The 25,692-nt window shown below is 44.8% G+C and overlaps 1 protein-coding gene across 2 annotated transcripts in view; it reads left to right on the top strand.

The window, feature by feature from the left end:
* Window positions 1-23,734, top strand: part of LOC127386921 (BEN domain-containing protein 5) — a 911,971-nt gene extending 888,237 nt beyond the window's left edge. For both annotated transcript variants that reach the window (XM_051624630.1, XM_051624629.1), the window contains exons 12-13: window positions 9,420-9,516; window positions 21,670-23,734. In XM_051624630.1, coding sequence (XP_051480590.1) covers window positions 9,420-9,516; window positions 21,670-21,793 — 221 coding nt within the window. In that variant the 3' untranslated portion in view covers window positions 21,794-23,734. The remainder of the gene's footprint in view (window positions 1-9,419; window positions 9,517-21,669) is intronic.
* Window positions 23,735-25,692: the final 1,958 nt, after the last annotated feature.

Raw genomic sequence — 25,692 nt, 5'->3', positions numbered from 1 at the left:
TATAAGGAGAGTTTGAAGGGGAAGTGATTTTTATAGCTATAAGTGACACTCTGGAAAATGGAGAGATGCAAAGTTGCTACTTAGGTCTCTCCTAAACTCCAGAGGTTGCTGGTTAAATTATGGTCACAAGCATCTTGTTATGAAAGCCCTTTTCACTGGGGAAAGCAGTGACTCTAAAGCTTGCCCACCATTTAATGCTGAAACCCCTCACAAGCACTTGCTTTGAGATGCACCTTTTATAAATCAAGGGCCACTCCTGCACTGACTGTACAGTGCTGTAGTTCCAGCCACTTCAGCAAAGCTGGCTGTTGTTTCATTGAGAGGAGTTTGTGGATCTGAAGTTTGGCACTGGTTTATTCCCACCCCATCAGAGAAATAAGGGGAAGAGACAGGCAGTGGAGAAGGGGAGAGCTGCAGACCTTTCCAACATCTTTATCTGTACACAGCCCCACTGCTGCCAGCAGTCCTTCCCCAGGGAACATGATGTAGAAAAACAAGCCAGCTTGGGTGAGTAGATTTTTTAGCAAAGGCTTTGTGACAGCAGTCAGAGGAATGTTATTTGTGGCAGGAACTATATATAACTATATTTGTGTGTGTGTAGATTAAATATATATATGTGTGTGTGTGTGTGTAGTGGCTTATCACTGCATTCCAGCTTGAATTTAAAACACAAAGGAAAAATCATAGGGTTTAGAAAAAGCTAAGTTTATCTGGGAATGGGAATTAAAATAGCAGAGAGGCAATTAACTGGGGGTGGGTGAGTGTATCTGGTGATTATAGAAATATTTTACTCCTTCCCTACAAAGACAAAAATAGCATTAGCTTCTCTTCCTACTTGTAACAGCTCTAATTCTCTTCTTCCCATTCGCCAACACCATTCTGGAGTGACCACCTACAGATGAGACATGTCCAGCTGATGTGAAGAGAGCTTTGGCCCAGTTCACGTGTGTCCCTGCTTTGGGGAGGAAACCCCAGTAGGGCAGATAGCCCAAGCTCAAGTGTGGCATTGAGCCTGGAGTCTGAGCCAGCAATGTAGGCAGAAATGAGGTCTTGGCATTCATGAGCTGATGTCCCTTCTTTTTCCTTTTACTTCATTTAACTCTGGTTGTCAACTCATCCTTTAGTGCCACTCAATCCCAAGCAAAGCACCCAAAGATGCCTTCATCATTTATTCATCCCTTGAGCTGGACCCACTCTGCTACCTCAACCCAGGCTGCCCTTCCTGGCTTGGCCAGGCATAGTTCCCATTGCAAAACCAATTCCCAGATTCTTTTTTGTGCTCTCACAGCCTTGGAAAAGTGACACTCCCAGCACAGCTTTCTGTTGCCTGCAGCCTACACCACAGTGCCTTATTCTGAATCAATACTTGCAGATACTGGAGATAGCTCAGGGTGAGAAATACATTAAAGTAGCTAAAGAAACAAAGATACTTATATTGTTTGTTCCTTTTTTTTTTCCCTTCCCTCCCCTTTCCCACAGAATAACATTTTCTTCTCTGCTCCCCCTCATCGTCTTCTCTATGATCTGCACTTAGCAGGGCTCCAGAATCTAGAATTATTTCTCACTTTTCAGTAAAGCCTTAAATCTTTTTTTTTAAAAAAACTGCTTGACTTAATTGAAAAATTTCAATCAATCAATTTGCCCCTTCTCTACCCTCTCGCCTCCCTCCCCTCCCCCAAACAGACCCATTTGCAGTAAATAATCTGTAGCCAGACTTTCTGCTCTAAAGAAATAAATAATTCTGAATTTGCTGAATCCTGCCTGATCTCCCAGCTTTAAATCACTGCACTTTGTACTGAGCTCAGCCAAAATGTTGAACACACTGAAGCATGACTATTACTTGGAGGCTGCAAGTGTTTTTAAAGGTACAGCCTCTGAGGCCATGGTCCTTTTTCCCCCCAGGACAGTCTGAGACAGAAGCTAAGCCATTTCCTGAGGGTAAGATGGGTAAGATGCCTCTTCCCTGTCTTTTGCCCACTACAAATGCAGACCTTGCTTTGTCTTGAAGGGACTTACCAAAGACTGACTGAAGGCAAGAGAAGTCCAGTGGATCTTTGAGCAAATCCTGAAGATGAGGTATCTTGACTGAAACCACCTAATGGCCACTAGATGGAGTCCTTTTTCAGATGGGTGATGAGTGATCTAAGATAGGTTCCAGGAGGTCTTCTCCATCTGACACCGGGGAGCAGCTGCCCATGTTCCCAAGTGCAAATAGTTGCACTTGGACACAAAAGAGCCTGGGATATCCCAGCCAGGGAAGGAAGGTCCCCCAAAATGATTGTGAGTCTTACAATCACTGCCAGCATTCTGCAGTTCTCTTTAGCTTCCCTCTATTAAAAAACTTTAAAACTAGTTATATGCAGATTTATTTCACCAGGGAACACAATCCTCATATTTCTCAATTACTCATATTTCTTATTTAATTATACTTCTTAATTTCTTCTTTTTCAAATTGTTCATGTCCAAACTATTGACTATGCCCTGTCTTGAAATGCAAGCTGCAGTAGAGGAAAAATGCAGCATGTAACAGACTCCTGATGCCTAGTTAGGATTTATACAACTCATGAGCTTCCAACAATTTAGAGATGAAAAATGGTTTATCCACACTGTGATGTGTTGAAACACCCTTTCTACCATTTATCTTGAAACCAATTTTGTTTGGGTGGTGGTGAATGTTATGCACGAAGCCATGAGTGGAATGTCTAATGGGAATTGTCAGACATGGAACAATGGTTGTTGTCATGCTTCTGGGCCGAGATGTGAAGGACCAAGAGGATCCTCAAGTTCAGCTCATGATTTTCCAGGGTGTTTTGGGGATTTTGATCAGAACTGGAAAACTGTGTGTTGTTCTTGCATTTCCAACAAAGCTGGAAACAAAAACAGTTAAGACGTAAGTTTTCCAGCTGTTTTTCCTTTATGCATTTGAGAACATTCATCAGTGACAGAAGAAGACTGTGAGTGCTGGATTTTCAGGTGGATATATTGCTTCCTCTCTCATCCCTTTTTGGTATATCAGAGAGAATCAGCTCTGCAATTTCCATTGACTGTGTAAAGAGCTGAGGTCAGCTAATCCACAAGGGCTCCTTCCCAGATTTGGCAAGTGAACAGAATTAAACAGCAGCAAAGATCAGAAACGTTAAAATCACAAGAAGACACTCACCCCAGTGTTTTTCCCATAGTCTAACTAAAAATCCCTCAGACATTAATGTGAATGCAGGCCCAAATTATTTGGGGGACAATTGGATAGCAGCTGTTATAATCAGGTTTTAAGTATATAATTTTTAAAGTATACCAACATATAGAGCAATGCTGATGCAATATCTTCATGATTTAAAAAATACACTGATGCTGAAAATTCGCCCTTTCTGGGGTTTTCTTTTTCACCTGTGAGCTTGGTTCTGACCTCTGTCCCTCAGATAACCTCATCAGGAGTCAACACTGCCAAGATATTAAATAAACCATTTTCTTTGGTCATTTTATAGTTTAGGCCAGATTATAGGAGGGCAGGTTTCCATCTCCCACTGGTGCAGAGGGACCACAAAATGGATGAAATGTAACTTACATGGAGCAATGTGAAAATGGCATTAGGATAATGGTGAAGCAGAGGTGTCTGCAAAAACGTGCTCATAGTGCTGGTAAATGGCATGTGGCTTCGGATGTAAAAATAAGCAGTGGTCCTTTTGTGTTTCCAGTGTTACTTTGGCAGTATCTGAGACATCTTTCTCCTCTCTGTTTCTGTGCTTGCTCTGGACAGACTGATTTTCCTTTCCCTGTCTGTGTGTCTCGAATCCCATGTGGAATAAAGTGCTCCCTTTCCACGGCCACACGGGGTAGCAGCTCTGCTGCTCAGTATTGCACGCAGGTTTTCATCAGGAGCAAAATGTGTCCAGTTGGGTCGCTCCTTCACTGGTGCTGCTGTGTTGCAGAGGGAGCGCTGGGGTAGGGATGTGCTCCACCACACTCCCCTCTTGAGTCTCTGCCACCCTTTGGGAGTACTTGGCTGTATCCTGGCACTGGCTCCCATGCAGCACTTCCACCTTCTTGCCTTTTTTCTCCCTTTGTCTCAAGATCCCTCCACTCCCCATGTCCAGGTGTTAGCTGGGATATGCATGTTTCAGTTTAGTTCATGAGAAGGCCAGAAATAATACCTGATATTGAAATGAGTTCATGGGAAATACAACGAGGTCCTTGTGGAACAGTCCCTCTGGCAGAGATAAAACAGTGCTCTCCAAGAAACATGTTCTCCAACCTCATCTTTCAGAGGAGAAGAGAAAATTACAGGGCTCTGATTACTCAGGGAGAAGAGCGCACAACTTCCATCTTCATAATTTCTTCCACCTCAATCAAGCATTTCAGGATAAAGGCCTGAAAGCCTGAAATAGCCAGTCAGGGATTTTTCCACCCTGCTCCTTCCCTGATAACACACAAGAGGAATAAAAATGAAGATTTGTCATTGCTGTTACGTTTCATTTCCAAAAGCATCTGTCGCATCTGCGAGTGAAGTGAGGCTGTTGGGAATGGAAATACTCTCCTTGGGAAAGTCCCTTTGCAATTCTGAGGCTGGCTGTGTTCAGGTCATGTATACATTTTAAGGCTGGATGGTCTGGTTGCATTTCTCTACCTTGACCTGCCTATTACCATGAGAGACCATCACCAGTAACTCCCACATTGAGCCTGGTTCTTACACTGGAGCTGTGATAAGCCCTGTTCTCCTTAGATGTGGCAGACCCTCCCCAGAAATCACGTCCATGCCCACCACAGACCCCTGCAAAACCAACAGCCTGAAACTTAGTGCTTGCCTGGTGAGGCCCTGCTCTCTTGAAAGTCAGTTGGGAGGACAGGGTCAGTCCTATCCTCTCCCCACACTCCTTTTTAGAAGCTTCCTCCTTTGATAATAATATTCCAATATATAAACACATAGTAGGCATTGTGATGCTTGTTTTTCTGGAATGACACTCTCAGAGAAGGGTGCATCGTAAGTGCCCAGACTTTCACCATGTTAAATGCTGCTGAAAACCCATAGAATAACCCCCCCCACACACACACACACCCTGCTGCCAACTCTCTATATTGCCCCAATTACAGTTTGTTTGAAGGGGGGGCCCCAATTAGTTGTGAGAAGGGCAGCATCTCTTCTTTATTAGAGAAAAGTGTCAGCCCTGTGAAACAAAACAAGTAAGAAACTGGTGACAACAGCTCTATGAAAACAGAGGACTAGTTCTGATTTGGCCAGGCATGATGTAACAGGGTGGTTCAAAGCCATGTGATGCCATTTTCCATTAGAACTCCTGTTTGAGTCAGGAAGGGGTTTGATCCACTGATGGGAGCTGTTATAAACAGATGAGAAAACCTCATCCATATTTCTCTTGAGATTGTATGAAGCTGACAATATTCTAGCTGACCACAGTCACCTGGGACTCTCCCACACAAACTAACCCTCTTTTCATAAATAACAGGATTGTTGTTGCAGGGGACTGAGATTTGCTGTACAATTCAGTTTTGTCAAACAAAGAGCTTCTCCTGGTTTTTAATTTGAGCTATTATAAAGATTCATCTTTCTCTTTGTGTCTTGTTTTCCTTCCCCTCTTTCTGCCTTCCCTATATTTTTCCTTTCCTTTCCTCTCTGTCTGTCTTTAGGATAACTTAAAGCTTTGTCAGAAACAAAAGACTTGCATGGGTCTGGTCAGTGGTGCCTCTGGATTGAATGGTCACGATTTCAAATCCTGTTTAGGACTAAACTTGGACTAATTCCATAAGCTAATAACCCAGTGCAGTGTTTCAAATTGATGGAAGTGCTGTCCTCTAGATGAGACATAAAAACTGAGATCCAGTCTGCTTGGCAGAGACCCCACAGGACTTATCAAAGATGAGTGGGGGCTGCTAACTGTTTTGCCCTTGTCAAATCCTTACCACCACCACAGCTTTTCTTCCTGTTCCAAAGCAATGACACTGGACCTTATGAAAATGAGATGGTGAACTTGAAGGAGCCATTCTTTTTCTAATTATTTAAAGCAGTTTGCAGTGTCTGGCAAGAGGGGGAAAGAGAGATAATCCACTCACTTGAAAGTGAAATGACCCTGAATTTCAAAAAGGAAAACAAAAGCGAGCAAATGGTGCCACCATGCTCTGCAGCAGTGACATTATTAAATGATCAGTGAGCTATTAAAGCAGCAACATTTAGTACCTCCCCAAATGACTTGTACTGCTAACTGGTTTCCAAATTGAGATTTTTATAGCCTCCATGCACAGACAGAACAAGGCTGTGGATGTGCTTTTAGAGGCTCCACCATAAGCAGGCTGTTCACAATAGGACTGATGAATCTTCTCAGTTGAAAACTAGTAACAGCTTATGAGATTCCCCACTCCTCTGTCCTTTTTTCTTACCAAGGCTGGAAGTTTTGGGGTATGAGACTAGGGTAGGGAACATAAATACTGGGAATTTTGCAGAGAGCCCCTCACACGATTTTTAACTTCCTAACATCTGTGAAATTTGGCAGTTTTACATAAACAGACTGCTCTGACAGCTTCCTCAAACTGCTGATGCCATTCCAAGAGGGAATGCTGTGAGACTGGGGATTCCAGGAGGGGCTTTGGGCACACTGGTTTCCACTTCCAGGTAGAAATACGAACATGGAGGAACAGTGAGTCTATGGGGGAAGGAGCAGGAAAGGAAATTGCAGCTAGCCAGAAATTTCCACTGCGACTCTCCCAAATGGAGAGTCATACGTATCTTATAGAAACTGAGCTCTCAGGATGGGAATAGCTGGGAAAAGGCCTTCTGTCAAGCGTGGTTCAAGCTGGGTAGGGTGTTCCTGTGAGCAAAAGCATGGCATGTCTGTCTGCAGAAAGGAAGCCGGTTACAAAACAAGGCAACAAACCAGCCAGCAAAAGTGGGTTCTGGTTCTAGTTGGAGTTATTTATGTGCTCGTAATACATTGTAGGACAAAGTGGAGTCTGGGTCTTTTGTGGACCTGATATAAATGCAAATGTTATTACTTTGATTTGTTTTTTCCATCAGTTCTGCACATGCACACTGCCTGCACTTGCTGAGTGAGTCAGGTCATTCCTCGCCCAGCCTGGGCAGTCGCAGGGAGAGACTGTTACTGCTCTTCCTGGTTTTATGTATCAAGTGCCTGATTTCCACGACGGGAGCTGCTCGTCCTTTGCAGAGGTGGCAGGCAGAGCAGTGGGGCTAGGACGGACTGAGAGGTTATATTAGAAAATGCACATTTTTTCTCTCATGCTGGTTCAAGTCTCTCTCCATGAGTGATGAGTGCCAGTTTTTCCCATTTTCTAACTTTTCAGAACCTGCACATGGCACAGGTTGGTGTTTCCAGTTTCTTCACAGTGTCTGTCTACCCACGTGTCCATGCTCCATGAAAAGCCTTTGCCTTTCCTGGTAATTTGGCAAACAGGAGTTCTGTGTGGGCTCCATGCTAGGATTATCTAGGTGTTAAGAACTGTAGAAAATTCTATACTTCCTTTTCCAAGCTCCATGCAGGACCAGTTAGGCATAAACCATTCTTTCCTGCTGTGGGTTTAACCTCTTCTTGAAGACCTCTGCTTTAGAGGTTTCCAGATGTGCTAAGGTAGGTTATCCCAGCAGTTAACTGTCCTCACCTTTTGAAAGCTGTTCCTAAGAATTAAGTTCAGCAGTAGAAGTGGATTCTTTAAGGCAGAGTTGTAAGGCATCATATAGGGGCTTGTGTAGCCACTTCTGTGCTTGTACCCACTCTCTTCTAAGGGCTTCCTCCTCCAGGACTGCAGGTCAGGTGTTTCCCACTGTGCAAACAAAAGCAATGTAGAGAGACAAAGAAAAGGGCAGCAGGGCCATTTCTGGCAGAGGAGCCTTCCGAGATTGGCACTGACAAAATGTCCTAGAGACTTTATTGAGTCCAATTACCACTTTATGTCTTTAAAGTGCTGAGTAAATGAAAGAAACTACAAGATCAAGCCATGTTAGTCTTCTCAATCCCTTAAATGCTTGACAGCCCTCTCCCCTTCTTTCTCTCTTTGTCAAGACTACTTTGAACCCTTAACCTTTGCTGCTGCTTTGTGTTTGCATCTGCAGTAACCAAACTATTGTCGAGACTTCTCCAAATTCCACTGAGACTCACAAAACACTTTCAAAGCAACACTGCTCTTCCTGGAACTGAGAGACTTTAAGCTTCCTCCAACTTTCTGAACTTCCCTGCACGTACGATTAGTCTGGTCTACCAGAGCTGGCAGGCTGCAGGGAGGCTCACTGGGCACTGCAGCAGCCGTGGAACAGCCGGTGCTGTTTCACACAACCAATTGTCCCTGTCCACACCGACAACAGCCGTGACACCAGCTGTTCAGGCTGTGCTGCACTGTTGGGCAGAAGAATATAGAACCTACAGCACATATGGTTGAGGACGGCAGTCAGCATATCAGGATAGACCTTGAAGGGATTAGAAGGGATTAGATCCGTGTAACCTTCCCCAGGAGTGGCAGTGGGAACTGGAAAAGTGAGACCAGATCAATGGAGAGAAAAGCAGTGTCAGGAGTCCTCCTCAGCCACTAGATCAGGGCTTGACTGCAGGGCTAGCAGAGCTGACATTTCACACAGGCAAGAGATTCGTTACATGGATGTGTTGTCTAGGATATTATTTTTTGAAGCATTGGCAGGTTATTCAGCTTCTTTTTAGGCAACTGAGTCTTCAGGAAGGCTGGTTCCTGTGCCTGTGAGGTCTCTGGCAGCTCTGATGTGCAGTGCTTGCCTAGCGCAGGGCTCGGGCTTAGCTGAAGGAGGAATCGTGGCTAGTGAGGAGAGAAGAGCCCCCAGAATTACTGCTGACCTCCTCAAAGTAATCTACTGTCCTTCCAGTTCAGTGCTAAAAGCACCATTTGAGGTCCTGAATACAATGCAATTGAAGAATGCTATGTTCTCCCAGGACACTGTGGAGGTCAGTGCTAGAAATTTGGAGAGCTACAGCTTTAATACCTACCTTGACTTTGTTCACTGGTCCATGGCTGGTTCATACCACAACATTGTTGACCTCATTTCCTGGATACCAGTACTGAAATGCTGCCTGTATCCAAGCATTTTTAGGTAACTATTTTCTCTGAACATGGAAATTGGAAGGCTCCTTTGGTCTAGGGTATTACTACATGATCACCACAGGGATCTGCAGCCAGGTGTGGGGAGAAAAGGAGATAGTTTCCTTCTATCTGTGGTTTTATGTAGCATCTGCCTGTGAAAATGAGTAGCAAACAAGGTGACCCCCACTTTATCTGCTTGCCTAAGTCATTTTGCCTGAAGCCTAAGCACTGTGGGATGGTTAATGTAAAACTTGCTCATGCATCAAATAGCAGTAATTTACCTTTAGACTCTGCTTTTTTTATTAATAATATTTTTAATTATTTCAGAAAAATGCTCCTTAATTAAAAACTCACAGATATGAAGCTTGGAAGAAATGTGGCCAGGACATTCTTGGATTACTACAGGCTGAACTCCTTGGTGGATAGACCACTAGGACCTACTCCTAAAACTCGGTAGGTCAGAAAGCAATTTCTCTTGCTTTAGCAGGGCTGCTTTTTTAATACCTTTCATGACTAAACTTCAGTTTTACTGCATTAGGGCTTTATAATAAGCATGCTAGTCTAACTGTGCTTATTTTATTGAAATTCCGTTCGGAAATAAAGCATTTATGATCAGGAAAGATACCTGGTTTATGCCTGAAAAAATATTCAGGGGATTTTGGAGATATCGATATCTTTCCTGAATTCTGTCTGCTGTACACCAATCTCACACCAGTATCTTTAATGGACTTACCCTTCATTTATCTCCTGAGAGTGAGAGGAGAAGCAGACACACTTTATTCTGAAAAGTTTTAATTCTAGAAGGGAAAACTTTTTCAGTGCTTCAGGAAATTACTGGCAAGCCTGTGCTAAAGGCAGGGCTCTCCATTTTGCCTTGAATCTGCTGCGATGCTGGCAGCCAGATAGTGGGTTCCTTCTGCCAGTCCAAACAAGACCCTTTGCCTGGGGTTCTCCTCTTGTCTTAAGTCCTTACTCCGGCTTTACAACCAGGTTAGTGGATGTTTGTTGAAAAGCAAGTATTTTTCAACATGATGTAAGGCACCAGTGAGCAATGCACAAATGTGTGAGTAGAGGGTTTGAAATGCCCAAGCTCTCATCCCTGCAGTGCTGCTGGCTCCCTGGCTGGTGTTGGCCTGTTGGTGTCCTTTCAGTGTCTCTTAGCTTGCATGAGGAGCAGGGGAGATAGACTGAGCTGTTTGCCGAGTTCCATCACTTCTAGAACAGGCAAAGCTGAATAATAATGTGAGGAGAGGAGCAGAGCAGGAACCAGAGCTCTTGTTTCATGGGAAACACCATATTCAGAATTTGCCTCTGTTCTGAGGGAACAGCAATAATGCCTCTGAACTCAGAATTTCAATTTAAATGCATTTGGGCCCATTGGAATGTTTCATTTGGGATTCAACTCTTTAATGCCACAAGCAAATATAATTTATATTTTGCAGTGGAAAAGCCAATTCTAAATTGGTATGGGAAGCAACTGCACCTTGAAATTCACTCCCTTCTTCCCTCACTTCTTTCCCCCTTAAAAAAAGTGCCTGTGGGAACAGTTGCTTGTTTGCAAAGGAACACTTTCTTATTGAAGATTTTCTAGTGATGTGTAAGATGGATGTTACAAATATTAGCCCAGACTGCAGAGCAATTGCTGGAGTTCCTTCTGCAGCCTTTAAAAATCCTCTTGCTGCAGCCATTCTGGCAGTTCCTGATATATGCGGTCAGAGCCAGCCTGACTGCTTTAGGTGTTTAAATGCCCTGCTTTGAGTCCATCTCCCTTTCTCTGCTTGTGATCTTGACACAACAGTTTAGGCTGGCTCAAGGAGGATTGTCAGTGCTGCAGTTCTCAATGTCTTATCTGCAGAGACCTGCAGGGTTTGCAGAGAAAAGCATCCAGCATCTTCCTCTCCTCTGGAAATTGAATGTATCATTTCTCTCACACTCCCAGGGGCCACAGCCTCCAAGGCTAAAAACCCACGACTATTACTGAACCTAATTACCACCTGACAGCAAAGTGCTTTTCCGTAGCATCATTCAGTTACCTCATCAAAAGGAATGTTTGTTTGCTTTCTTCCTTTAAAATTAAAGAGCCACTGACAGTGGTAACTGAAGCATTTTAATCTCATCAAATATCCATGTCCATCTCTATAGAGACAGCCATGCCAGCAGGGAAAGATACACATCTATAATCGGGTTGCACAGATCAAATTTTTCCCCTTCCCCCAGCAGAGTCTAATGGAATAAGGGATTTTTTGTTTGGGGAGTGCTACCTCGCAGTAAAAGCCTAAATACAGTAAATGCTCAGCCCAAAGCCAACAGATGTTTAAGGAATAGATTTTTAAAGATTCATGTTGCTAATTTCCTGATAGCTTTCAAATACCAGCTTTTCCTTGTAAGCAGACAAATGCCTTCTATTTGTACCCTGGGCTTTGTCACCTGACATCTGATCAGAGCCTGTATATATAGAAAATGTACATCAATGAAATGAAATTGTTCTTTGAAGCTGTCGTGTTAACTGCAAACCTGTCAAAAAAAAAATTATCTTGCAAACTGCTGGGGAACAGAAGGGAGATATCTGTGGCTTAAATATGCCTTGGCTAGGCAGAGGCACTAGGAAAGGATTGGAATACGTAAAGCAATACTGAATATCTGTGTAATCAAGGACTAATTATATGGCACAGTTATTAGCTTGAAACAGGACATGTTGTGCCCACAGTTTATGAAAATATATTAAAACATTACCAGATTCCACATCCTCATTGAAAGAAAGCTGCAGAATTAATAAACGTGTAAGGGACAACTGATTGGCTGCTTTGTCCCAGGCTCCTACAGGCAGAACCATTTGTTTGAGGGAATTAGTGCAGCAAATATATATAGTGATAGCCCTGGAAATAGCAACAACCTGCAACACTTCCAGAGCACATCTGGCTGAAGGATCTTAAAGAAGGAAATGTCTATCTTGGTATCACTGTGTTGCAGAGAAGGAAATTGAGGCACAGAAAGGGAGATATGGTGCTGAGCATCCAAAATATGGCTGGTGCCCAAATTCAGGCACCTTTCCAGAATTCAGTGCGTGCAGTCAGGCTGTCTGACAACAGTCCTGCTCAAGCAGAGGCAAAGAGGGTAGTGCAGTGGGAAGTGAAATTAGGATGGTCTGGAGCAAGAGCCAAGAACTGATGCAATAGCTCTTGCTACAGGACCAAGCTGGAGGCTGGGTCTAGGCTGCCCTCAGCTGTCACGTATGCTTGTGCAGCTTATTCCAAGAGGGAAAGAGGAATAACTGTGTTAGGTGCTTATGTACCTGTAAGTGAATCCAGCAAGTCGGCAGGATCTGTGGTTAAATTCCACCTGCCCTTGTCTACAGAAGCCCCTGAGACAATTGTCCCTTGTAGATGTAGCCTTCCTGCTGTGGAACAGCACGCACCATCCTTGCAGGAGTCAGACTCCACTGACTTCCCAAGAGGCCACCATGAAAACCAGGTTAGAGCTGAAGCCCTCAAGTATTTTCTGAGCTTGCCAGGGGGGGCAGTAGGGGTGCTGTGTTTTGGCCATGAATGGTTGGTTGCTAGCAATGAGTCTTGAACGCATTGTTGTGGTGGTCTGTGAAGGCCTGCAGTGACCTTGGGTGCACCCAACTCTGCACTGGGCAATCCTATTCCCTCCCAACATGTTCTCACCAGTCAGAGGAGGTATTCACAGTTGGCAGGCCATAGAAATCAAACTTAGAGGTTTCTGCTCCCTCTGTAACTGAAGCAACCTCTTGGCAAACCTCACGGGTTATTCTGCCATGTAACCTCCCTCCCACCACAGCTCATCCAGTCCCTCACAGGACCCTTCAGCCCTTTCCCTCTTGCTGAACTTCTGCCAAACTTCCTCTTGATCCCCTAGGAGCCCAGAGCTCTGACCACATGGCATTTCCCACAAGAGAAAGTCAGAATTTGTTTCCAACAGTAACCCCAATGTGTCCTGCTGTCCTCATCATGGGAAGACCCCGTGATCCCAAAAAAATACCCAGTTCAGAAAGATAATGCCCATTGTTAACAACATGCTAAGCAATTATGTTCTTGAAGGTGATGTGTCTGCAGTGAGACAGGAAAGCATCAATGACTTAGCTGGGGAGGGCAGGAAGGTTAGAATATTTTCCTGTGTGAGCTAATGAATTAAAAGCCTTGCTGAAAATGCTGGAAATTTTCTGGAGTGACAAGCTGGTAGGCCTATGAATTTCAAACAGTAAAAGAAACCTCTGTGCTGCCTACAAAAGCTGCAGGAGAGAGCACTGTCACTTAGACATGCTTTAGGGAAGCTCAAGAAAGTCTGTCCTCACACAAAGACATCTCTCTAAGGTTGGTTTAAGTGGGCATAGAGCAGGGGAGTGCAAGGCAGAAAGGGGCTGTTGGGTGGCAATGAAGGTTCATGCCCTTCTTCTCATTACTGTCCGTTTTAAAACTGCTCAATGACCAGCAAATTGTGCTCCTGCTGCACTTACTGGAAAGCATTTGAGTGGGGCTGCCTTTGATGCTGCCAGTGGCACAGGGAGCTCTTCCTCTTACTGAATCTCTATTCCAGACTCACCCCTTTCTACTTGTGCCAGAATAAAGGTTAAGATTGTTGGGGCTGAAAGGGAGAAATGCCCTCCACTGAAATCTTTGGTGAAAGGCCAAAAATTTGTAAGAGATTAAGAGCAAGCAGAGTACAGCTGCTCCAGAAAGGGGTTAAAGTTGGAAAATGGAACTTTGGCTGAAAATTTGCAAGTGCCAGTCACCTTGCACTACCTTAAGTCCACCCCTTTCCCATCTCAGTGTCGCTCTGTTCTTTCACTTTGGCTCATTGAATGCACAGCAGAGCCCTGCTCCAGCACAACATCAGCAGTGGAGCTCTTGCCTCTTTAAGCCACTGACATATGTTCTCTGAGACTCAGCCTGTTCCATGTTTCTTGTTTTCTGGACACACTGGGTTTCAAATTATAGAAGTGCTGAGTGTTTACAGCTCTGGCTGAGTTTAGGGGAGCTAGGCTTTGAACATGTGTGTACCCTGAAAAATCCCACCTGGGCCTTGCTAGTGGAGTGTTCTGCAACTCAAATCTGTACCACGATTTTCTGTAGGTAAAACTCAGGCTCTCTGCTCACAGGGGTGTTGGAAGAGAAATTCCTTCCTGTGTGGGATGCTCTCAGTCGCTGATACATGTGAGAGAGAAGTCCAGAAGAAGATTAATCATTCTGCCTAAAAGCAGGCATTTGATGGCATGCAGCAAATAATGCCTGGGGCCACACACTGAACAAAAAAAGGAAAGAACAAAATATTGACTGTCCCTTCATTAATTGTGGTCTGTCCATCGTGCCCTGCATGAAGCAGCAGTCTTGTTGAAGAGAAAGTAGGCTGTGATGAGGTAATTGAAGACCACATCAGAAGGCATATCTGCCAGGAGGTTGAATTAAAATTGCTCTGACAGCCTTTATTCTGGCAATTCCTCCTTTTGCTTCTTGACTTTGCAGCCTTAATGATGATGTATGAGTTCACAGCTGCACATCCAACAGGCTGGGTAGGCCCACAGGACTGTCCCATCATCCCCAGAGGCAATGGGCACTGTTATCTGCATCATGGTGGGTAGAGCTGGGCAATGTCTTTCTCTGGATGAGCACGGTCTGATAGAAGGCACTTCTGACAGGACAACCCGGTCTTTCAAGTTCTGAGCCCCATCTTTACACTAAGGAGCTGTGTTCAGAGGTTATGTGGTCTTGCAGGCTCAGACTGATGCCATCCCAGGGATTTGGTGCTTTTTGGCACACGCTGTGTGTGGGTCCTTCTGTCCCACTGGGTCTGGGATGTTCTTCCCAGTCCACCTCTTGCTGTCTTTCAGAAAATCTCCTCTGTACATTTTTAAGATCCACCTTCAGGATTTTTGAGGTTTTATCTACATCTGGCAGCTCCTTCTCTGACCTGGCCATGACTGAGATGACAGCTGAGAGTGAAGTGAGCTGAGAGAGAAGCCACCTTTTGTCTGCTTTATGTAAATGCTGCTTCTTGTCCTTCTCTAGGGGCTCTTTTTGCTGCCACCCCCAGCTCACTTCTCCCTACATTAAATCACTGTCTTGTCATCTTTTCCCCCACCCTTTTCACTGGTTAAGAGAAGAGTCGAGTCCAATAGACAGAAAAAATAAAAAGTAGCTGTCATTAAAAAAATTACAAATTTTCTTGGGGCAACAATACTCTAGACAAAATCTGATCTCAGTGCAACTGAGATCTTAAATAGCCCACAGCTTCCCAGGCATGGCTGCACTACAGTGCAAGGAAAATCTGGCATCTTTTTTTCCTCATGTCTTCTCTCATATGGAAGGAGATGCTGCTGGCCATCTTTGAGCCATTCAGTCCTTGGGCTCTGGTGACAGGGCATAGTCATGTGTTCCTGTAGAAGGATATAGCCCAGTTAGCAAACTGGTTTGAGTGAAGTGCCTGTGGGAGCCAAACAAACCACGTGTTCTCCGACGTGGGCAAGGAGGCATCTTAGATTTCAGCTGCACATTTCAGCCACACTGAGAGGCTACTCCTGCTATTAAGAGTATCACAAATGCTACCGTCAATGCCTCTTGAATTGTGCAGACACAGCAAAGGAAATGGTTTGTTCCCCTTCTTCCAGTGCTGCTCCAGAGAAAGGTCAGCAAAACCCAGGGAGGTTGTGGATCCCCCATCCCTGGAAACATTCAAGGCCAGGCTGGATGGAGTTTTGAGCAACCTGGTCTAGTGGGAGGTGTTCCTACCCATGGCAGGGGGGTGGAACTCGCTGATCTTTAAGGGCCTTTCCAACCCAAACTGTTCTATGGTTCTGTAATACCCCTTAAAATCATAGAGAAAAGAGGAAATTAAATGAGGGTAGGAAAAATGAATAATCTGCAAAACCCTCCAACACCCTCCCAGCTCCCTTGGAGGCAGGATTGCAACCTATATCAGGAATTTCACCAGAACCTCATCCATGCTCTATAGCTGTGTTACTTTTGGAGGGATAAGTGGGACCAGACTGTATTTAAAAGTCTGCCTTGTATTATTGGCAGGGTCAGTCAGGGATGCAGTAGTGCATGATCCTACCAGCTAACACAGGAATGTCATCTTGCAGTTGGAGCCTGCAGACTGTCTTACCTGGCTTCCTGAGTGTTTAAATAGTGCAAAGTTCCTGTAAGTGTCTAAAAAACCCCAAACCCCTTTCTTTATCCTCCCACATTGGCCAGTGCTTCTTTAAAAAGAAAATGTAAAAAACCCAACAAATGGCTGAGGAGTCAAACAACTTCACTTTGATTTCCCGGGCTGTAAATTGCATTAGTAATGGGAGCACTACTATGGTTTAAAGGCAAATTATATGTTTTGCCTCAGAAATTAATTTTTGTTTTTTCTCCCTTCTCTACTGGTAATTATAATCTGTCAGCTCACTCCCACACACGTCTGCACGTTTTATGCAACTCCTGATACTCGTAACTGTTGTTAAAGAAAACCTTTCAGGTTTAAAACGGTGACACATTTGCGTGGGTTCAATGACAAGGATCCATTTGCAGGGGCTGGGGAGATTTGCAGTGCTTGGCCAGCTCCCAGCAGAGGGCTCACCAAAATACCACGTTAGAACAAATTATTTTGTCAAGCACTTTGGAACCAGAATGCTGGCTGGAAGGATGTTACTCTAGATTGAAGCACACGCACACACACACGCACTGAAGCACATGCAAACAGCCAAATGCACCTCAAGCTCTGTCCTGCTTCAGACAGTCCCTGAACAGAGTGTGTGTGAAAACACTTCAGGACTAGCCCAGGGAGCCACTGTGCTTGATGAATGGCCTAGCAGGAGAAAATAATCTGCATTGCTCTATGAAGTAGATTGGGTCCATGTTAACAATCCCTTTCAAAATGAAGGTGCTGTCAGCTGATTTAATTTAATTTACCCTACCTTAATTTACTTTTGGAAATGAGCTAAATGAATAAATTGAATTATGGCTACTTTAACTCTGAAGGAGCATATCCACATAGGAGCTTACTGTGGTTTCACTAATCAGCTTTACATTTACACTCTAAATGTATTTGGATTAGCTCTCACAGGCATCCTCATATAAATATGCCTGGAGATACCCACCTGCTTTCCCTTTCCTTCCTTGGGCGTGTTCCTCTGAGGAAGGCAGGGCTTGGTAAGCAGATTTACTGCATCTGTGTTATTTCATGCTTCACCCCCTTCTGGACTTGTCCTGTATTTCTAAAGAGCAGGACAGAGAACTCTGCTCTAAAAGCAGAGACAGTTGCTATGTGTAGTGTGGGTTGACCCAGGTAATGTCTGATGCACCTAGTGCATTAATCCCAATATCACACTGTTAATTTGAAGAAGCTCAAGACACAGCTCCTTTTATGCTAGCACCTTGTCAGGTACGTGCAACTCATTATTCTCCTGCTGTTCCTTAAGAAATGGAAGGATGTGGAGGCAAGACAAAACCCACTCCCATCTTCTCTTCAGCTTCCTGCTCCAGAGTCAGTAAAGATATAAAACAGTGGCTGGGTCTGAGCCCCATGCCCCATTTCTTGTAATTGCAGCTACTTCTCCTCTTGTGTGATAATGTGGTCCCAGTTACAAGCTAATTATTCCTGCCTCCATTTGCTGTCTCCTCAGTGAAGACACTGTGCATTGCAGCAGTGAGCTGGGGAAGGAGAGCAGGAACCAAGGGCTGGACAGGAAATAGTGGGATCCTTTCTGTGGCAGAGGGCAAGCCCTCTGCAAACTCTCTGGGGAGCAGGCTCTAATACCAAGAGCAGGCTCCTCTCTAAAAGCAGCATGGACCTGCTCCTGCATTCAGAAAGGTACAGCCACAGGGTGCAGACCTGATAAGATCACCAGATACTACTGAGATTCTCTGTGCACCAAGCTAGTGGGGTTTGTACAGCCCAGAAATCATCATCTGATATAATAGGTGGGTTGTCATCTGGCAAGCATGAATTCATGCTCACTTTCTGGAAATGGGCACTGGTGACCTCTTGAAAAAAAAGAAAATCAAGCCTTTGGTAATGGCTGAGGATTTCTGACCTTTGCTCTAACATTTCAGATTTGTTTTTATTACTTCTAATTGGCCTTGCTTTGGAGTGCACACATTATCTAACTGGCTGTCATTATCTGCTGGCCTGTTTGATTTGTGTTTCTTGTGTTTGAAACTTGTCAGACATTCCTAGAAAATACTGTGCTCCCCTTGCAGTGTCAAATGTGGGCCTGGCTAATTGTGCATCCCTGAGAGTGAAGCATTTGAAGTAATCAGGCATTGATTGTTGAGCTGAAATGGATGCAATCGAAATGTGTCTCCTCTGTCTGGAGGGGCAAGTGTAAAAGTTAGATCAGCAGCTACATGAGAGCAGCCAGATTTCTTGGTTTCAGGGAGCAGAGGTTAGCCATTTTCCAGCCTAGATGATTCATTTTTGATCCCACTCAGGTGGCTTGGGTAACTTTGCAGCCACATATTAAAGAGGGCAAAAAGAGAATCCTGCATTTAAATTGCAAAGGGAGGGGAAAATAAAGTAATTCAAATCTATAACTTGCCACCTCAAATTTCTTCACTGGGTGGAAACAAGTCAAGAAATGCCATGTGGCACAAAGATGCAGTTGGCAGTGCCTCTGTCAAGCTCAGCACATCTAAAGCATTAGCCTGGGTTTTGAACCTGCTGATTCACTTAAGAACTTTAAGGATTTAAGTTTTCCTAACAATTAAAAATCTAGATGCAATTGTTTTAGCTGTGAATATATACAGTAGATTTGGAGCAGCCATATATAGGGTTTGTCTTCCTGCAAACAGGTTGAGAGAGCTACAGGAAGCAACAGGAATATTCCCATTTTGCAGATGGAATTGCTGAGATGTTAGACACTCAGTGTGAATTATGCATCTGCTGTATTTAGACAGAAGTAATTCTACTGTTGAAATCAGAGGTTGGCATTTTTTTCCCCACGGGGTTCCATAACTCAACATAGTGTTGAGATCAAGCATGTAGTGGGTTGTTGGTTTTTTTTCTGCTGTAAAGGTGAATGTATTCAGATTATTCAAGTGGTGATTTTTTGGATGTACAATTAGTTGACTGAGAGATGTGGTATAAATTTGGAATTGTAATTGCTATGCCTCTGAGATTTCAATTTGCAAAAGAGTGTGCATGGCTGCGAGATTAACTGCTGTACGTGTGAGGAGCATGCAGCAGAGCTATGATTTGATCATGACTGTCTCTCAACTGGCTGCACATCCAAAAAAATCACTTTGTCTCAAGTATCTGATGTGAACAGAGTGGTGCTTCAGTTCAGCGGATGCCTGGATAGCTGCTCAAAAAGGCCAGTGTCTAAAAACCCCACCTGTAAGTGCTGTTGGTTAGACAGGCTTTCCTTTTTCTGTCTTAACCTACATCACGAAAAAGGAAGGAGGTTTAAGACCCCTTTTTTATTCTCTTTGCCTGTTTCACATTCTGTTTCCTTCACTTACAGAGAGGAGAATGGGAATGACGCCCAGCAGTGCTGGTCTAGTGAACTGGCCACATGGGTGCAGAGAAATTGGTGTCTGTGGAGGAGAGGGGGGCCCAGCGTGGCCAGGAGCAGGACCTGCCCACCTGTCCTGTACTGGGTCAGCCCTGGGCATGGGCTGTCAGCAGAAACAGGGCTGTGCTGATGCAGCCCCAGGCAGGGGATGGATGGATGGATGGATGGGTGGATGGATGGATGGATGGATGGATGGATGGATGGATGGATGGATGGATGGACAGACGGACAGACAAACTGGCTGGCTTTCTTGTGTTTTGTGTGATTCTCCACTTGGTCTGCAGCTGCTGCTGTGTTTGGGTCTCCAGCATTTTCTAGGAACATGTCACTGTAATTATACACAGAAGATAAACTGCTTGTTCTCGCTTCAGTATGCCTCTCAGGTCTCCCTCCCAGGGTCCTAATTTATTTATTTTTGTCTCAGTGTTTATCTCTTCAAAATACCACTGTGCCTTAGGTTAGTGGCTGAACTGTGGAGATGCTGTAGATGCTGAGCTGGTGGCAGCTGTGACAGCAGTGGGGAGGGGAGGGCTGCTGGAAGTAAAGCCCTCAAAGCCTTGTGCTCCATCAGCCCCTACATTACTTCAATTAAAAATGTATTTTGAAACTTCCTTCTGCAAAATAAAACAGAAGAACTGACAAAGACATAGACACTTGGTGGGGAAGACGGGTTGAGAAGAGTCTAATTCCTCAGGGGTGAGTCAGGGTGAAGCGATCAGGAAACCTGGTTTTCCATCAAAACTTTTCCTTTCAGTTCTTCCCAAGCCTGCTGCTGCATGGTTTTCAGGAAGATACTTTACTTTTGGTGACATGGCTGTGTGAACGGAGAGGTCCTCCCCTTCCTAGTATTTGTGTCTCAGCACCAACACCAGCTTGGCCTGAGTATTGCATCTGGAGTAGCAAATACAGATAACTGCTACTGGAGGGAACAGGCCAAGTGCTTAAGTAGTACATCTGGCACAAGTAGAGGTTCCTCTCCATCTCCTGTCATAGCATCGGCAGGGCATGGTGGGTACTAGGGGAGCCAGGAAGTGTCTGAGTGGGCACCCTGAAGGCTCATTGGAGCCGCTTAGCTGGTGTGAGCAAGGCCAACAGTGTGGCTTGATTTCCTGCTTCAGGATAGGAACTCATAGTCAGGTTTTGCTGCTTTTTACAAAGCAGAAGCCATCAACAGTTACAGCTGCTTTTACAGCTGCACAGGCAGCTTGGCAAGGGGAGGTAATTCATGCTCTGCCAAAATAAGTAGGAAATACAGCACCACAGGGTTGGAAGTTGGTACAGGCAGGGTATGATGATGGCTGCTCAGGGCTGGTGCTGCTTATGGTGAGTGTGGAGGGATCTCACTCTCTGCTGGTGGTCTGCAGGCAGGGCTGTAAAGCTACCTTGGCTGCCAGTGGTTCCTCTGGCTCTTGGTCCCAGTGTTTGGCTCCGAGGCACCTTTGCAGTTCCAGTGTGACCTGCCAGTGCTTGCAGGGACTGCAAGGTGAAGGTCCTTGCCCCAGCATGGCCCAGTGCTGGTCTGGATGCTGAAAGCACCAGCATCATGTGTTGGCTGATAGGTGTTCCCCGGCCACACAGTGGAGTCTGTCCCTAATGAATTTGGTCCCAGCTGTGAATATCCCTGGCAGCGGGGACAATGCAGTGGTGAGCAGACCTGTGAACCCAGCTGTCCTGTGAAGAGTATATTCCCCAAAAGGAAATATTCACAGTGATACAAGGGCTGTTAATGAGCAGAAACAAAGTGAAACGTGCCAGGCGTGTTGGAGCTGCAGTGAGGAGAGCACAGTGGTAAGTGCTGTAGCCCCAAGGGAAGCAGTGGGGCCCTTCTCCCGGAGAGCTCAGAGCTAGTGCAAAGCCCTTGAAGTCTCCTGGAAAGACTAATCCTGCTCTGGCCAGAGGACAATGGGACCAGCTGGTCTTTAACCACCTCTAATTTGTCTCGAGCTGCCAAAGCCCTCCTTGCAGATGCACTTCACTGTGAGAATTTACACATGGCTTCTCCTCAGAGCACATCCCCCCCCACAGCTCACCTGCTGCTGAGACACTGCAGCATTTCACTAATACCTGTTCTCTCTCTTTTCCTTTGGCAGGAAAGAAAAAATTCCAGTTTTGAAATGCCCTACCCAACGAGGCCAAGGGAACAGCCATGCTGCTGGCAAACCAGAGAAGAGGAGCCAGGTTCACCTGAAGGACCAGTTGCTCTCCACACGATGAGAGGAGAGGGGAGAAGAGGAGGGCTGGTCTGCAGGGCAAGGCAGAGGAGCATGTCAGAGTCTGGAACTGATGATGTTTCTCTTTTTTTTCCCAGACAAGTATTTCTAAGATAACAAATGATCCTAGGAAGAGAAAGGGAAATTAGCTCGAAATTTTACTATTGATTCTTTTTTTTTATTTATAGATGGTAAATCAATCTCAGGGCCTTTTTCTTTTTCCTTTGCCTTTTTTTTTTTTTTTTTTTTTTGTCTCAGCTCTAGGGGAAAAAAAGTAACCTGATAGATTTACAGACATAATTTGCAGTGGCTGAAAAGCTATTTGGTAAAATGAGAAAGCCTCCCCTTCCTCCACCAGCCTTGCTCTCTCTTTAAAGGGGTAATCCATACGATGAGCTAACAAGGGAGTCCTGGCTCCCCTGCTGCAGCATGTGATGTCTCCCCTTTTAGTGTCAGGCTCAGAAGCTCTTATGCCAATTGCATGTGCTGGCCCTGTTAGCTTGCATTAAGAGAGCCTGATAAATAGGTTCTGGGAGTCAGGCAGGTGCTCCTCAGTGTGCTGTTTATCATCTGCTGCATGGTTAGCTTTTCTGCTCTTCTATCAGATAATTTGAGGGAAGGGGTCATATGAGAAATGTTACTGTCAGGCTACAGGCATGAAACTCACTGCAAGCCCTGTCTAACAGGCAGGAGCCATGATCCTCCAGCAAAAACTGGTTGGGGTCTAGAAAGACTGGACTTCCCAACAGATGTGTGACTAGGGCAGTGTGAGGTGAGCTAGTGTTGAAAGGGATGAACAAACAGTATTGAGCTAATCCCAAGCAAAACCTCAGAACCTTCTCCTTCCATGGGCAGCAAGTGAAATTTCTGCTTGAAGCCACTGTCGCTAGGCAGTCTTGTCTCCTGTCCTGTATGACTAATTGAAACATCTGCCAGTGCTGTGGGTTTAAAGCATGAAGCCAGTGGTTCTCAAATTGGAGAGTAAAAAAGGATGATCGAGAGGGGTCTTGCAGCCAAGAAGCCAGTAGGCCCTCATACGTGCTTATCTGTCTTTAATACAGTTCCCACATCTATGTCTCAACAGATAGAAGGGAGCTCTATGTAAAGTCCTTGAGCTCTTTTCCACACAAGCAGGGTGAAGACTTGAAGGCTGACGTCTGTGTTTTGTGTCTCAGGACCTCATGTGCACTTCTGGAGGCCCACCACAACAGACCTCCTGGGAGAAACTGGGCCACGGTTTCCCTTCCAGGTAGCTTTACTGTGGCCAGAAAGAGTGAGAAGGAACAAATCAGGGCAAAGAACTGGCTTTGCGTGCCTCTGAAAAAGGACAAGCTACTCTGGATCTTGCAAAACTTGAGCTGATAGTGTCTGTGCATTATCCACCTGTTAGCTGGGCTTTCATTAGTTAATTAGTTTCTCTCTGATAAGGGGAACTTGGTTAAAAACAAGAAAGAGATATCCCACTGGAAGGAAAATTATCTAAAACACTAAGCAAATTTGGTATTTTCAGCATTTCAAGGTGAAGGGGTTAAACTGGCCGTGTTTTTGGGGGGAATAAAATGCCTTCACATGGTGAATTCCAAGGCATCCAAAAGGCACAGTGCTGGCTCTGTGTCTCCAATAGCAGAGTAATGAATAGCAGTGACAGTGTGATAATTAAAATGACCTCTTGGAGATATGGATTAGAAGGTATGCAGAGGAGGGATAAGTTCTCCTTTGAATTAATCTAGTGTTAATTTATGGCTATCGTTGGATTTTATAAGGTTTTAGTGGAAGACTTTCAAAGTTGGTTTACTGGGGTGATAATATTCCTTCTGCATATTCACTGGAATAACACTGGCAGAGTTTCTCATTATTTCTTTTTGAATGCTTATATAAATATATAATGACAGAGTTTCAGGCATTTGCTTAGCTGCTAAAGAGTCCACTGTAGAAATATGAATAAAGTGATAAAAGAAGCTGTGGAATGAGTCTGTTGCTTAATTTTTATTCCTTCCTCTTCACAGGGCCCCAGAGTCACTTCCAAACCAAGATGTGGACAAGCAGGTTCTGGGAAGCCCTTTTGCTGGTCTGCTACCAGTTGTCAGAGCCTCCTGCTGTCTTGTAAAAGTTGGTCTTTTAAGTTTAGATTTAGTAACTGGGTCTTCCTGGAAATCACTGTCTCCACTTTTTACTTGTCTCCTCCCACCCCTGCCTGCCCCACTGCCTGCCCCACTGCCTGCAATCTCCAGGTCTTAGTATGGACCTAATGTAGAATGGTCGTCTCTGCCAGAGATACTGAGATATCCCAAGGTTCTAGTTGGATAGAAAGAACAGATTGGAGAGAGTTACCCATATGGGAAATGGTGACATCCCATTTGTCAACTCCCATGCTAGTAACCTTCTTCCCACCCTCTCCACCTGCCTAGCAATACTGTAACATCCAAACATAAGGTTATCTGCCAAGAGCATCTGCCAGGCTCCTCAGTCGGGCCGCGCACCTGTTCCCGAGCCTTCCCCATCCTTGTTCCAACACGTCACGTTCAAACTCTTTGCTCTGGCCTCCCGTTTCACACCTATCTCAGCTTGTCTCTGGCACCTTCTGGTCCACCCACAGTTGCCCCTATCCATTTTTTCTACCCTGAGATTCTCCTCTGAACCCTATAGGCAGAGCTGACTATATTGCTTTCTCCAGAGACCCACCTCTGCTTTTGGGGTTCACCAATAAACCACGTTTCTTTTCTTGAAAGCTCTTCCTGACTGCAGGCTCTGTGCTAATTTGCAAGATGAGGGCTTTCACTTTGGTGTGACAGAGTCTGTGGGATGTGCACACACTGTTTCACAAATTCTTGGGGAGAGTGGAGCTGAAATGGGAGCTGAAAATACGAGACCTTTTGCTCCAAATCTCTAGTTCACTTCCTCCCACGTGATCACTGAGGTCCTTTTCCTTCATTTGAACAGACAGATGCTGCTTCAGAGCCTGGTTCTGGCCTGCCATGAGCCTCTTCTTCCCAGGGAAAATGATCTGTGTCTCAGATGTAAGTAATGCACGTTGTACACTCAACAAGTAATTCTTCATTAGGCACTTGTGCCAACTTAAAGGTAAAGTAACACCAGGGATTTTGAAAGGTTCAGAAGCCAATACAGGTCCAAAACTGGGCATCAAACTTGACAGAACAGTATTTACTCTTCAAAGGCATGTGTTTACCTGAGCACAAGCAGAGGGCTGCTCTGGTGGGGAGACCAGAGAGCCCCACTGCACTGCTCCCACTCTCTGCCTGGGGAGCTTCAGGGCTCTCCCTTGCAGTAGCAATGTATTTACCTCCTTTTGTACAGGACCAGGTGATGAATATTAAAATGCCAAAATTAACTCATTTTCTGTGCATCCTGCTCTCCTGACAAGAAAATCCCTCTAGAAACCCCTGCACAGGCTGTCTAACTGCTCTGAAATGGACCCTCACTGTGAGGGGATTATATATTCTGATTGGGGCTGCGTTTGCAATTATTTCCTCTGCCACACCAAAGATCTTTACTGCAGAGCTGCAAACCAGTTAGAGGAACATGAAACGCTTTGACTTCTTCACTAGGGAAACATTAATCCAATCACAGGTTATGTCCATTACAGACTATGGCAATACTGTATACAGGAATTCCCAGGAGAAGGTTCTACAAAAATTGGAATCTCTCTGTAACCATGTTATGAGATTTACTGGCGTGGATAAAATGGGCAGAGTTAAAATTACCAGCCTGGCTATCTCTAAAAGACAGGTGAAGTCTGCTGGCTATCATTGCTTCATAACATTATAAATGGAAAAGCCCTGAAGTAATTGAATAACACATCTGCTGAAAAAACCTTGTGAACTGCTATAACCTAAAGATAGACTGCAAGGAAACAATGTATCTACAGCACCTGCTTAAAAGGAA

The sequence above is a fragment of the Apus apus genome, chromosome 7 (genome assembly GCF_020740795.1).
Source record: "Apus apus isolate bApuApu2 chromosome 7, bApuApu2.pri.cur, whole genome shotgun sequence".
In the NCBI taxonomy this organism is placed as follows: domain Eukaryota; kingdom Metazoa; phylum Chordata; class Aves; order Apodiformes; family Apodidae; genus Apus; species Apus apus.
The sequence above is the reverse complement of the archived record's forward strand: the minus strand, read 5'-3'. Positions and strand labels throughout refer to the sequence as shown.